This window comes from Glycine max, chromosome 7 (assembly GCF_000004515.6).
Source record: "Glycine max cultivar Williams 82 chromosome 7, Glycine_max_v4.0, whole genome shotgun sequence".
Taxonomy (NCBI): Eukaryota; Viridiplantae; Streptophyta; class Magnoliopsida; order Fabales; family Fabaceae; genus Glycine; species Glycine max.
The window spans coordinates 393,446-406,651 of NC_038243.2; the positions used below are offsets into that span (position 1 = coordinate 393,446).

Consider the following 13,206-nt stretch of genomic DNA (forward strand, 5'->3'; position numbering starts at 1 on the left):
TGAGGTGCATTAATTAATTACTGTAGTACCAAAAAGTTAAAATAAACTTGCAAGACAGCCCATAGACCTCCTGAAAAACTCAATTGAGGACTAGTTGCTTTAAGCAACCAAAGCTTAATCTACCCTCACATTGCTTTAGCTTTTGTGCCTTGGAACACGTGATTTTCCGTTCAACGTGGGTTTAAACACAATACCAAAGCCACACTTAGTCACCCACTCTTATTAGATTTCCATTTTAATCCAGTGGACTTTTCAACAGCACTTTGTCAAAACAAGACTAATTCCTAGGATCTATAATCTCTTCTTTAAATATCCTTAACCCAAGAGGAGTAACCTTCCATGAAAGAAACAAAATCTAGGACCTCATATTAACAATTTACAATATAGTCACGAGCAGAGAGGGACAGAGAGCATGAGCTGCCGTAGACAAGAAGGTAGAATTGAAAGCTAGCCAGAGGAAACACATTGGTTTGTCTTTTTTGGTAAACAAAATAAACAAGTTACCAACCACACTTGCATTTATTTGTGAACTAAATAAACCAGACTAAAACTATGACTGCCCTTTGAAGATGGAGCCACTTGGACAAAGCCACTCCCTTTCACAGTAGAACCACAAATGCTGCTAAGAGAAACCTTTCGCAAGACCAAGGCTTTCTTTAACAAAAGCTTCCGAAATTTCTGGTCTTTCTTCTTTGGAGAGTACCAAAAGCTTCCCAGAACTCTTTCCTTTAATCCATTCCTCTGTAGAGTTGGCAATGCAAGAACTCACACAAGCGACCAACTTTACAGTGAGTTTTATGATATGCTGCAGTCTGACCTTGGCAGAATAAAGATGCATGGTAACTACAACATGTCCATGTCAGCAATGGAAGATGATGCTGCATGTTCTAGAAGCTTCATGTGTTGTGCCAAGCAAAGTCCACAAAAGAGTATCCATGAGGAGAGAGCACAAGAGAAGAAGAACAAAGGGAGCTCACAGCTCAGTATAAAAGAGGACTTAAAGTCACAAAACATGATGAACAAGAAAGCTCATGTTTTAGAACAAAAGATGAAGGCAATGGATATGATGAATGCGGGTGATCTGGAGCATGTGCTAGACATAGAAGAGGCTCTCCACTATTATTCGCGCCTCCAGAGCCCTGTCTATTTAGACATTGTGGACAAGTTTTTCAAAGACATGCAATCAGAGTTATCTGTTCCTCAGCCCTGTGTCAGCCTCAAACCATCGAAGGAAAGACTTGGCCCGATCCGGTTGAGATAAGACAACCAGTTAGTTAGCCACAATGCAGATGTTATAGTGCTTTTCATTTTCCTTTTTCATAGTGTGTTGTACTAATGTCTGTTTAGTTTAACTCCAATTATTCAGAGATTTCCTTTATTTGGGTATACTTTCTGGTTATTGGTGGAATTTAATCCATATTGTTCATGCATGACAACGAGTACAGTATAGGAATCTAACTTTCTTGTTTGCCAATTTTCCCATTTCTCTAACATACTTGGATCATAGTAACTTTCAGCCTAAGAGGGGTAACACTGTCATGCAACTTTTGAACAGTTGAGCCGAGTCTGTCCCATAGGCAGCACCAAGACAGAGATATGAGAGATTTATCATTGCCAGGGCAAAATCTTGATGAAACAAAGCAGGATGTGAGATGCATATGTTTCTACCAGTACTTGGTTCTTTCTTCTCTCCCCTTTCATTAGATCAGCATAGAGGATTCATTTAGCTTGCAATAGGCTGCGGTAGTATAACATCCCAAAATCTGATGGATATTGCTCAAAGTCCATAGTCATCCCAGAATACAGTGGGCACTTGGAAGAGAAACTAGTTTGGCCTTCTAAGTTTAGATTTTTTACCTTGTTCTTTTAAAATGTTAACTTCTATCAACTTTTTTTTTACAAACATGTTAACTTTGATTGACGTAACAAACGTTTACATGATATGTCACATGTCTTTTAAATGTATTTTAACCAATTATTCGGAAGCAGACATTCTAGGCTAATGATATTCCCATCTCCAACTTCTTTAGAGTGCTTTTGGATAACTGAGGAAAATTTATGAAAGAATTTGAATTTCTGTAACGTAAAATTCATTGTTTGGATGTTTTTTATGAAGAATTTTAAATTTTGGAATTTTAAAACAGAATTTTAAATAACTAAAAGTCTGGAATTTCAATTTGCTTCTAAAATGTGAGAAATTGAATTTTTCTTCTTACAGTCTTCCCCAAGAAACACCATCTGAGCTCCTAGAATATCGGTGTAAGCATAGAGGAACACGTATAACTAACACACCAATCATATTTTTTTTTCATATGATAATTTTAACTTTTTTTCATCCAAACACAAAATTAAAAAAAAAAAATTAATTGAAGTATTTGAAATTCTTAGAATTTAAAATTTCTCCATCCAAACACACTCTTAACTTATTTATTTTACAGCAAATTTATCATTACTTGAATTTTCTTTGAACAAATTTAAAAGGAAAAATGTTTTTTTTACACCATTGAAGGGAATATTACTTTAGCACGGAAGAAAGATAAAAAGAGAAAAAAAATTCACATATGATATAATAAAAAAGAGAGAAAAATTGTAAAGCAGATAAAAAATGAAATGTAAAAATTTAAAATTATTTTAAATAGGTGCCCGCGGAAACTTCTATGCTATGCATCAAGAACTTTTTCCATTGACTTTGAGCATGAAATTTGGAGGGTGTTAACGCCTTCTAATATTAATTAAATATTTTAATGTCTTTTCTATTAAGAAAATTTGAAGGTACTTATGAAAATGAATTTGTAATTAGATGGGAATAATCATCTTCAATGCATATCCATTTGAAAAGTTATGGGGACAATTGTCTCCACAACATTTTATGTCATACAAAGAGCATATATAATATTTTTGTCTCCATAAAAATAAAAATATTAACATAAAAAGTTATAGGAGACAATAAATTGATTAATGAAAAAATTATAATATTTTTTAAAATATGAAAATGCCTAGAAAATAATTATAATTTGTAAAAATATAAGTACTTTAAATTATTTTTCCCCATGATATTATGTATTTTATAAAAATTTGTAATAATTTTCTTTAATAAAAATATTGTAAGTGATTTCTTTCTCCACATAAAGAAAATTTAGATTAGCCATTGTCTGTGCAGCATAAACTATTTTCTTGTGAAAATAAAGTTAAAGTAACAACAATGCAGGTATGTAGGAATTAAATTTGTAATTTATATCAATTATTTATAATATTAACTTCCAAACAAGGAGATGATCCCGCCACTCCCTCATGAAAACTTCCAAACAATTTAGGGTTTAAAGAAAATAGGAAAAAAAATCCTTTTCACTTCATTCTCTTCCAAACTACTCTCCATCATTATGAATCACTCGACTCCATCCACTTAAAAACCTCAGGAGTCTCATTTAAATTAGTAACCAGCAGATGAAGCCAAAACGTTATGCTCCTTTAAACGTTTCTGGAAATGAGCTAAACGGGTTTGTAACTGCATGATGCCAGAAGCCTTCTGAGACAGAATGGCATTTAGTTTTGCTATATAATCATCCAACTGATTACCTGGTTTATCTGCTTCAACCAAGAGGTTCATTTCCTGCATATGTAGAGCATACATTAATAACAACTTCGGACATCCCACTATGCACTGGAAGGATGCTCTAGCAACTATGCAGCTTTTGTAGGATAAATAATACTGAAACCATGGGCTGCATGCAAAAAATATTTCAACAAATTGAATTTTGTGTATATCTCTATGTGCTCAATTTCAACTTATGATGCTGTTAAATATAAAAATCATGTGTCTTTACACGACAGCTTAAATTTTTCTGGAGAATTGATTCGTGACATGCACTATGTGAGATGAATATGTGGTCTAGAGTTTGATCTTTGTTACCCCCCATTTTTAAAATTTAAAAAGCAGATAATTTAAACATAGGATTAGGATGCTTATACACAATGTTTATGTCTTGACAACAAATTCACTAAAGACCATCCCCGATTATACAAAAAAGAAAAAACTATTTTCTTAGAATCCGGTTTTGAAGACCATCATTTTATATTAAAGCTATCTACAGCCTATACTAACTAATAGTCACATCTCCCAAGTTTCAAAGGTTTTACAAATGGCACAGTTACGTACTTACCATAAAATTTATAAGAACAAATAAAATGTTAAAAGGAAAAACAGAGTCAATTTAAATACCTCTCTAACAATATTCATGGTCTCCTCTACTTGTTTCCGGTGAGCATTTACAAGGTCGTCTTCTTCCTGAAATTATGACATATGCTTTTACTCTAGGTTTTGTATATATGAAAAGTTATTTTCAGAGTAGTCAGTAGCCTACTCTTACCTGTAAGAGGGCAGTCAAATCATCATCATCTGAATGTACTGTTTTAGGTTCAACTTTTGGGATGTCCTTCCATTTGATCTGACCATTGGGTTTCTTAAATTTATCATCTGTTGCACCATATGGCTCTACCTTTCCATTTTTCTTCCATGATGGTTTCACTGGTTCACAGTAATCTTCAGGAGAACTAAATTCATCCCCATCATTTTCTTCGGGCCATGTATCAGCTGCACGATCCTCGTAGGTATATGTATTAATGGAAGACAAAGGAATAGTAGTTGATTCTTTAAGGTTAAAATTTGAAGATAGAACATCCTTCTTAGAATTGTTCCCTTTTGATAAGCTTTTTACCCTGCATTTTCATTCATTTTGTAACAGCAAAATCAAAAGTTTTCCATTTTGCACATATCAGTGGTTGCACAAGGAATGGAAAATCAACAACAGAAAATTCATTGTTTGGTAGAAATTTCATTGTTACCTGTCAGCATATCTTAATGTATTCAGAGTATGTTCGCATGAACCCGAACTTGGTGATATGCATGATATCATAACAGTGCGGGAATTACCAACAAATGAATCCCTCAGAACTTCAGTCAATTTACTGCCTCTGAATGGGATGTGTCCTTGGTCATTATCTAAAGCTCTTATGCATTCCTTTAAGGCAAGCAAGCTCTTATTGATCTCAGCACCTTCTATTCTGCATCCCATGTAATTTGGAACACCCATCCAAACAAGCAAATTCATTAAGGCTAAGAAGAGAAAATCTGAGACCTCGTTAATAAAATTATGTCTTTCACAATAACACCTTTGCCGTTCCTTAAGACATACCTTGTCTGTTTGTCATTATCTGTGGTATCCGCTCCACGTTCACTTCCAGCAAGATCTATGAAGGAGAGCTTCCCAACAACACGAGGAGGCTTGGATACATTTCCATCAACTGATCTCTTGATAGCAAGCTGAAGTATTGCATGTGACCGTGAAGACTCCTCATTTGCACCTGTGGTGCCAGTACTTCTTGTTGCATTTCCTTGCTCAATCAGTTCCTTGATGGTCTCTACATCCGATACTCGGTACTCTTGCAAACCAACAATGCAAACTTGTTGCTTACCATCCTCTCTCATGCACAGTTTTCTGCACAAATACAATATTTCACCTAAAGAATATAGAGACCACAGTCCAAAGGAGCAAACAGGAAGGACCAAATTACTCACTTTCGATCATTAAGGAGATCAAAAAGCTTCCCACCATATATTTCAAAGAAACTCACAAACAACTGAAATCCCTGATTCCTGTAGGTATGGTGCATCAATCTCAAGATGTCCCTTGATGCTTTAAGAGGCAGTGGCTTCATTGTGTAAGTTTTTCCACTTCCTACATAAGAAGAAAATTATGTGTAGAAGTTCACAAAATTACATAACTAATAGAAATATCACGGTATTAGTGCAAGTCAACAAAGTCACTTTGGCATGAAATAACAGCCACAGGTAAATCAAGACTTACCATTACAAAATTTCAAAATTTCTCTTTGACATATTACAAGTGTAGACATAATGAAACCATTTGGGAGTATGTATCAGATTACTAATTATTTTAAACTAAAAATTATCAATGACCCAAAAAGATTACCATCTAGAGTTGTAAGTAAAAACAAGTCAATAAAAGGAAGTTTCATATTGGAACAGTTTTTCTTTGCAAAATGAAAAGAAAAACTAAATTCCCAAGTGATGCCTGATATGTTCATTCGCAAAAATACACAGACCTAAGTGCTTTGGGAAATTGGCAAACACATACTTAATCAAATTCGAGAAGCTGTTCTCACCTGTTTGACCATATGCAAAGCAAGTTGCCTTAGTGCGTTGGAATATTATTGGAACTATGGGCTCCACAGTTTCACGATACACCTAAGGAAATAAAAAAAGGTTAAAAGTAAAGCTAAAATCGTTGGGCTATATATTTGCTGATCTATTCTTTCAACAAAACATTTAATCACGTTATATTTACCTCATCATTTGTAACCTCTTCATTCAAGACGGCATCAAAAACAAATTCGTGCTTCTCTACATACTGAGTTAGGTCAACCTGTAAAGCATTTAAATTTTAAAATGTTCAAATGAAAACATTTACTATAATACAATAGCCAAAAGCTTATCAAATTAACAGACTTGTGAAAAATAAATGGGTAAATATCAATAACTGAGAAAAACATGTCAGACATTGCTAACAATTATAATATAAATAAACACAGATAATTACAGTCAGTGGAGTTTACACTTAACAGCATTGCTTGTCCTTCTAAATACACTATTTTCAAGTCAAGCATTTCAAATTCACCAAGAGAAAGATTTAGAAACATCAATCAAATATGTTTGAGGCAGCTTCATTCTCAATTTCTAAATAGTTTTTCAAAACTACTCAATCAAATATTTTTCAAGATCAGAGTCACTTATGCCACATAAGAACCATGGATTTTTATTTCCTACTACACCCACCTTAAGTTTAGTCTCATGCACTGTCAAAGAATTCGAAACTGTATCTATGATATCTTCCTCGTGCTTAGCTGTCTCCTTCTTATTAAGCGGTCTCTTGCGAACCTGCATAAAATAGCAAGTTGCCAAAGTCAGGACAAAATTAAAATTCAAGCAGAGACAAATTTCAATTTTCATTGTCTGACACTACAACAAATGCAGTTTTCAAGTTAAGAACCTCCAAACTCACTAGCAAACAGTCAACAACATTTTCTGTCTCTATCTCTCTTTATCACATTCTTTATTACATCTCTTACTTTTCTCTCTTAGGTATAAAATTTGTTGTACAATTTATTGTACAAATAACATAACATTTCAACTTATGTATTGAGATGTGCGGAAGAATAACATACCACAACTTTAATCTTAGCCACATTGCTAGATTTCACATTGTCCGCAGCAGCAACACTATTGGAGACATTGTTTTCAGAAGCGCGAGCTCTGACAGGTTGTTTGCCGAAAATGTAAGGCTCGGAATCATACAAATTCGAGGACGTAATCTAGCAAATCACAAGCAAACAATTGAAACAAAACCGAACAAGAAAGATTAAACGATAATTGAAACGAAATGCAAATGCACAATTACCTGAGGAAGAAGCTCCGTATCAAACGAATGGAGATCCAAGAGGCCGGGGCTGAAATCGCGAGGAGAATCGTCTTCCTCACCGTAACCGTTGCCGTTTTTCTTAACGGCGTAACTCCGAGGAGGCGTGGACGGATCCAAACAATATTCATTGAAGCTCCTCTGCGCGTTGCTCCGATACATTCTTCCTCCGCCGCCGTACAAATTGTAGTCCTGCAAGTCAAAATCACGGAAATGGATCGCAATTCAGAAATCAGCATCCACAGCAAAGAGGACCAGTGGTTGTTGCGGACAATAAATGCGTTCAATCATTCATTATTACAAATATTTAATTTCGAGCGTGAAGTAGTTGAACGTCAGGGTTAAAAAAAACGAAATAGGAACACGAACCTGAAGAGGAGGAATGTGATTGGAGGAAGAGTTATTAAACCACTTGGAAGAGGCGTCGAGATAGTGTTCGGAGTACTGGCGGTTATGGTGCACCCCCGTCGCACCGGATCTCTGCCCCTGCCGGCTCATGTTTGATTCGAAGAGAGAACGAAACGTGTTCAGAAACCTTCAACGAGGAGCGTGCTGTGTAGTGTAGGGTGAAACCAAAGATATATAAGCTAAATAGGACCCAATGCAGTAGTGAGTGGAAAACAAACTAAACAGCCTTTGAATATTTTTGAATCCCAAAGACGAAGGTCAGGCACGTGTTCAACGTTGAAACGACGACGTACCGCTGGGTCCGTGGAGGAGTGTGTTCTTTTCTTTTTGGGCAAATAACCAAATTAGGCTGACAAATTCATCTTAAAAATATATAATTTATTATTAAATTAATAATAAATTCAAGATAAATTTAATTTATCATACTTTTTATTTATTTAAAAACTAAATTTATACTTTTTTATTTTTAAAGATTAATTCATACTTTTAGAAAGGAATTCGATTATTTAACCTTTCTTTTTCTTAAAGTTGTCCTATCATCCCCCACCGTCTCTCACGTGTGTGGGGACCGCTAAGACTTTTGTCTAGTTATCGTTGCGCGCTTGGCTCCTTCACATTCAAAAAAATGCTGCCACCTTTCGGGGTTTTCTCAGATCGTGCCACGTGTCCTTTCGTGTAGGGTGGTGTTTTTCCCTTTTATGTGTGCGTGTGAAAAAGGAATTAGATTTTGGTCATAATGGACTGCACTTGTTAGTTGATTAAGGGAAGTTGGAAGCCCACGTTTCCGGGCTTTTATCTCCGGCTGTTTGGGTGGCTGTCTGTTTTATCATTAAGGAGTCCAAAAAGGAGTACCCTAAGGTAGAGGGTAATGTTTTGGTGGGTTGGATTAGGTGTACCAAAAATGTACTTTGATTTGTCCAAATCAACCGAAGAATAGGCTTACGATTATAGGGTCATTTACTCCCTAATTATAAAACATAATAACCGAAATAATTCTAAGAGTATGATTGTACTGCGCCTATCCAATATAAAAGCCCATTAAGTAGACAAAAAAATGAAGAACAAAAATGTTAAACACCCACCCCAGAATAAGGTGGATTGGAGTGGAGGGAGGAGAGAGACAGAAAAAAAAAATAGAGAAAAAATGATAAAATTATAATTGATGTGATGAGAAAGGTAAAAAAAGATAAGGAGAAATATGAAGTGGAAATGAGTTGTAAGAAATTGGAGTGTATATTCATCATTACTAAAAAAAAAGTACATATTTTAGCTTCAAAGTATAAGAGCGTGCCTCTTTTCTTTTAGATCGACTAATCTTTTTTAAAATCTGAATTTGAAAATAAGATATTTTAATATTTGGTGATAGTAAATTAATAATAACCACAACAATAGAGATTGATTATGATAATGATTAATATAATGATAATAGTGATAATGACAATAAAACAACAAAAATAAAAAGACTAATTGCTCATTTTATTAGTATGAATGCATGATTCAAACAGTAGATTTAAGAATTTAAAATAATTAGTTTTAATTATATTATAATCTTATAGAATTAGTTTTAGTAATTGTGATTCTAATTTGAAAGAGACTTTCAAGTGCCATAATTAAGGTTAGTTTGAGATTATTACAAGTTTTTTTAAAATATAATTTTTTTTTGGCTAAAATGAAGTTGAGATGATTTTTAATTCAATTTTAAAAATTATTAAAATAAAAGAATTATGAATTTTGTTTTAGATTAAAAAAAACACTATCTTATAGTATTGGACAATAATCCTTGTTACCTATGTAATCATTGACACTCCTACCAGTACTAATCTCACCAACAACTATAACTATTGTGAACACCACCACCATTGTAATCCTCCTCGCCATCGTTGTCTTCCTCCTTTTTTTACTGCTCGGATTATATGATGCTGATTTCAAGTTGATAAGATTACCTAAGCCTAACATGTGATGGCCAATTGTTCTTCTATCAGCCCTCTACGTTTCTACACACCGGCATTCACAGTCAATGAATAGAAGAATAAATATTGACAATTACATCATGTAATGAATATTACGTATAGAATATCTGGCAATTACATCTTATAATGGTTATTGAATATGAAAGCGGAATTTTGATTGTTTTCAGCACACCAGCTGCTATTGGAATGGTGTTTAATTTTCTGCTATAGTGTTTCCTGCATTTGAATATTCCCATTGTTAAACAGTAATCTTAGTGAAATCTCATATGCAGAAAATATGGCACCATTTACTAGGAAAGCTCTGGCAACTGTAGTTCCTAAACCCCGCCATAGCACACCGTATCCTTCTTCGTTAACACTCTTTTTGAAACAATCTATAATGCCTTTGTACTTTATAGAAGAGGGTGTTTGAGCCTGTAGTCTTGTCTTTACAACATCAAAAGGGTAGCAACTAATCCAACTCGTCACCCCTGCTAATCCTCCTGCTATTAACATAGTATTCAAACTCTCTTCACCACTTTTTCTGCAACCTGGGTGAAGTTGTTCCCTCATGTATTCATATGTCCAGAAGTATAAACCATGAGAAGGTCCATCCCTCATCACAGTGACACCTAGACCTCGATAGATTCCTCGAAGGCCTTCTTTTCTCCATATGTTCTTAGCGAGCATTAGAGGACCTTTTGCGGTTTCTGTCATCTGACCTGCGTTTTGCAGCTGAAGTCGAACTTTGGTCAACTCCACAGGGGATATTAATAGACTTTGGATGGCCCCGGTACCAGTTCCTCCTAAAGCAACACCCTTGTAGGAAGGAGGGTCTTTAGCAGAAACAGATGAGTCAAATGCCCTTGACAGAACTGCGTACGTTTGGAAAACCATCGCATTCTGCCACCATAACACCAATAATAATCATTGTGAGACAGAAATTCAGATGCACTTTTTGATACTACTATTAAGTATTGAAGAAAAATAAAGCAAATAGTGGCATATAATAGGCCAATCTACAGGCTTATATTCTAACACACCATTCACATAAAACAATTCAAATGATTCCTTTGAAGTTTCGGTAGCCTTGAGTGGCCTATAGATATGGCCCAATGGCACCCACAAACTATAAGTATTGTTTTCAAGCATCTCAAGATTTGACATCATGGAAAATGGAAAATCATTGCTGGAAGTGCCTGTCGGGATGCTAGCTAGTGTCACAAAAAATAAAACTCCTCCTAAAGCAACACCCTTGATGTTAAGTAGTGAAGACAAATAAAGCAAAGAATGACGTATAATAGGCAAATACCAACAGGGTTATATTCTAACAAATGATTCCTTTGAAATTTCAATAGCCTTGAATGGCCTATTGATATGGCCCAATGGCACCCACAAACTATAAGTAATACTACTATCGTTATTCCTATTCATAAGTGCTCGTTCCCCCATACATTTGCACACTGCCCCTGGTCGATATGGTAGGTGGGTGAAAAAAATGGTTTCAACTTTCGAGCATCTCAAGATTTGATACCGTGAAAGATGAAAATTCATTGCTAGCACTGCCTTTCGGATGCTAGTGTTACAATTTTGGTGTCACGGAAAATAGAACACTTGGAAGTGATCGAAAGATCAATCATAATTTTGTTATCAGAATTGAGGCATATTGGAGCAGAATTCATCATCTTCATTTCCTACCTAGGTAGCTCAATCCGCTATTGCCACATCCGCAAAATTTAGTTCAGTATTGCTTGAATTGGAAAAACGTTGCTTCACACCTTTATCCTAATGAGTAATGATTCTTCAACAAATTCAAAAGCAAACGCAAAAAAGGATTCATATATGATTCTTTCTCTATCCTAAAGCAAGGTTATAAAATTAAAAGCAGTGGGAAAGTGGCTTTTCAAAAGGGAATTAACTCATTAAGCGCTCTCATCAATCAGTATATTCCAAATAAAAAACTACGGGGCTAGATTATTATAGTATATTCCCCGTGACCAAGACTTGTCGGCCATAAGTTTTTTATCAGGAAAAAAAAAAGTTAGAACTTATAATCCTACGGCATACCAAAATCGTAAAAAGTTGAGAAGGTTGAGGATGTTTAGTGAAATAATCTAGATGCAAAATCGGTTGATAAGATACAATTGAAAATTAAGATAAACACCCACACCCACGTAATCCGATTCTCTTGAATTTCGCTGCAATTTATGAGGGTGTATGTGCATCTTATAAATTTACACACAAAAGAGAGAAAATAACATAAACAAAGTTGATGAATGAAACCAAAATGACCTGAAAAGTAACGGAGGCTAATGGTGCGCCCATGCCACGGTACAAAGAAGCAGGTCCTTCCCTAGACACCATTTGTCTAAGGATTGTGAAGGCAGAGCCATTTTTCGAGTTCTGTAATCTGATGCGAAGAGTGTCAAGTGGATAACCTGAAATTATACCAGCAATGCCTCCAAAGCCACCTGCTACAAACTCTCTTCCCGAACTGCTTGCAAGAAATTCTGGCCAGAAATCCATTATCTTCTGCTCTCATTCCTCAAACCACCCTCAGCATGAAATTTGATAACCTCTCAAAACTTATATCAGATAGTCACTGTTGTTTTTGCTTGCACGAAGGATCAAATACCACTACTAACACTTTCAAATGGAACCAGCTATTGAGCCATATCAAAAACTCCAACTTTTTTCTTTAGTTTGGCAAACCCGTAATGTGATCTCTCTTCATGTGTCAAAGTTTATGATGGGAACCTTTTTTTTCACCTTCCCATTGTTGTGAGAAGGAAAAGAAACAGAGAACTTCGACCTCACCTTTTGAGTATAGGCCAAAACAAATGCCACCGGTGGCACTTTTGTTTTGCTATTTTGTAGTGAAAGAAAAAGGCACCACCAATCAATCTACGCACGTTACCAATACACGATGTACACGTGGAAGAATTTAATCATGCCCCCATGTTGTTGCTTCTAGCCTAGTGTTCACCAACTTTTTGAAATTTGTTTACTGCCCCAATTGGAATTGATTTCGGTGCCCCCCACATAAACAAAAAAGACATTAACAATGACTGAGGGAATTCAGTTGAAGGTGAAGATAATTTTATCTATGAGGAAAATCTCGTGACATGAAGCCTTGAACCTTGGAAGTTGGAACAGCACAAGTGGGTTGCAGATACCTTTGTCTTTTATGTGTCATGTTGGGGCTTGATTTTTTAAAAAGCCTGCAAAATTCTGATTTGTTTGGCACAATGTGACATCAGCTTCACTGCCAGCAGACGTGGATAATTGGATCAGGTACAACGGCACCTTATCATGCAATCACAATCCAAGGGTTAATTATTTATTTTAATATTTTT

General features: G+C 35.3%; 3 protein-coding genes across 3 annotated transcripts; 1 reads left to right on the top strand and 2 right to left on the bottom strand.

The window, feature by feature from the left end:
- The first annotated feature begins 610 nt into the window (after window positions 1-610).
- LOC100305733 (uncharacterized) lies at window positions 611-1,313 on the top strand. Its single transcript, NM_001249024.2, has one exon. The coding sequence runs from the start codon at window positions 617-619 to the stop codon at window positions 1,259-1,261; it is 645 nt and encodes a 214-aa protein (NP_001235953.2). The 5' UTR covers window positions 611-616; the 3' UTR covers window positions 1,262-1,313.
- Window positions 1,314-3,211: 1,898 nt separating this feature from the next.
- On the bottom strand, window positions 3,212-8,110 carry LOC100802651 (kinesin-like protein KIN-13B). The gene is made up of 12 exons (XM_003529559.5): window positions 7,863-8,110; window positions 7,476-7,685; window positions 7,243-7,389; window positions 6,854-6,955; window positions 6,366-6,443; window positions 6,184-6,265; window positions 5,576-5,735; window positions 5,193-5,495; window positions 4,843-5,061; window positions 4,368-4,716; window positions 4,220-4,285; window positions 3,212-3,610 (listed from the first exon to the last, which is right to left on the bottom strand). Exons 1-12 carry the CDS (start codon window positions 7,989-7,991, stop codon window positions 3,431-3,433), a joined length of 2,025 nt encoding a protein of 674 aa, XP_003529607.1. The 5' UTR covers window positions 7,992-8,110; the 3' UTR covers window positions 3,212-3,430.
- A 1,827-nt stretch (window positions 8,111-9,937) lies between these two features.
- Window positions 9,938-13,005, bottom strand: LOC100812056 (mitochondrial arginine transporter BAC2). Its single transcript, XM_003529576.5, has 2 exons — window positions 12,143-13,005; window positions 9,938-10,753 (listed from the first exon to the last, which is right to left on the bottom strand). Exons 1-2 carry the CDS (start codon window positions 12,374-12,376, stop codon window positions 10,076-10,078), a joined length of 912 nt encoding a protein of 303 aa, XP_003529624.1. The 5' UTR covers window positions 12,377-13,005; the 3' UTR covers window positions 9,938-10,075.
- Between the last annotated feature and the right edge of the window lie 201 nt (window positions 13,006-13,206).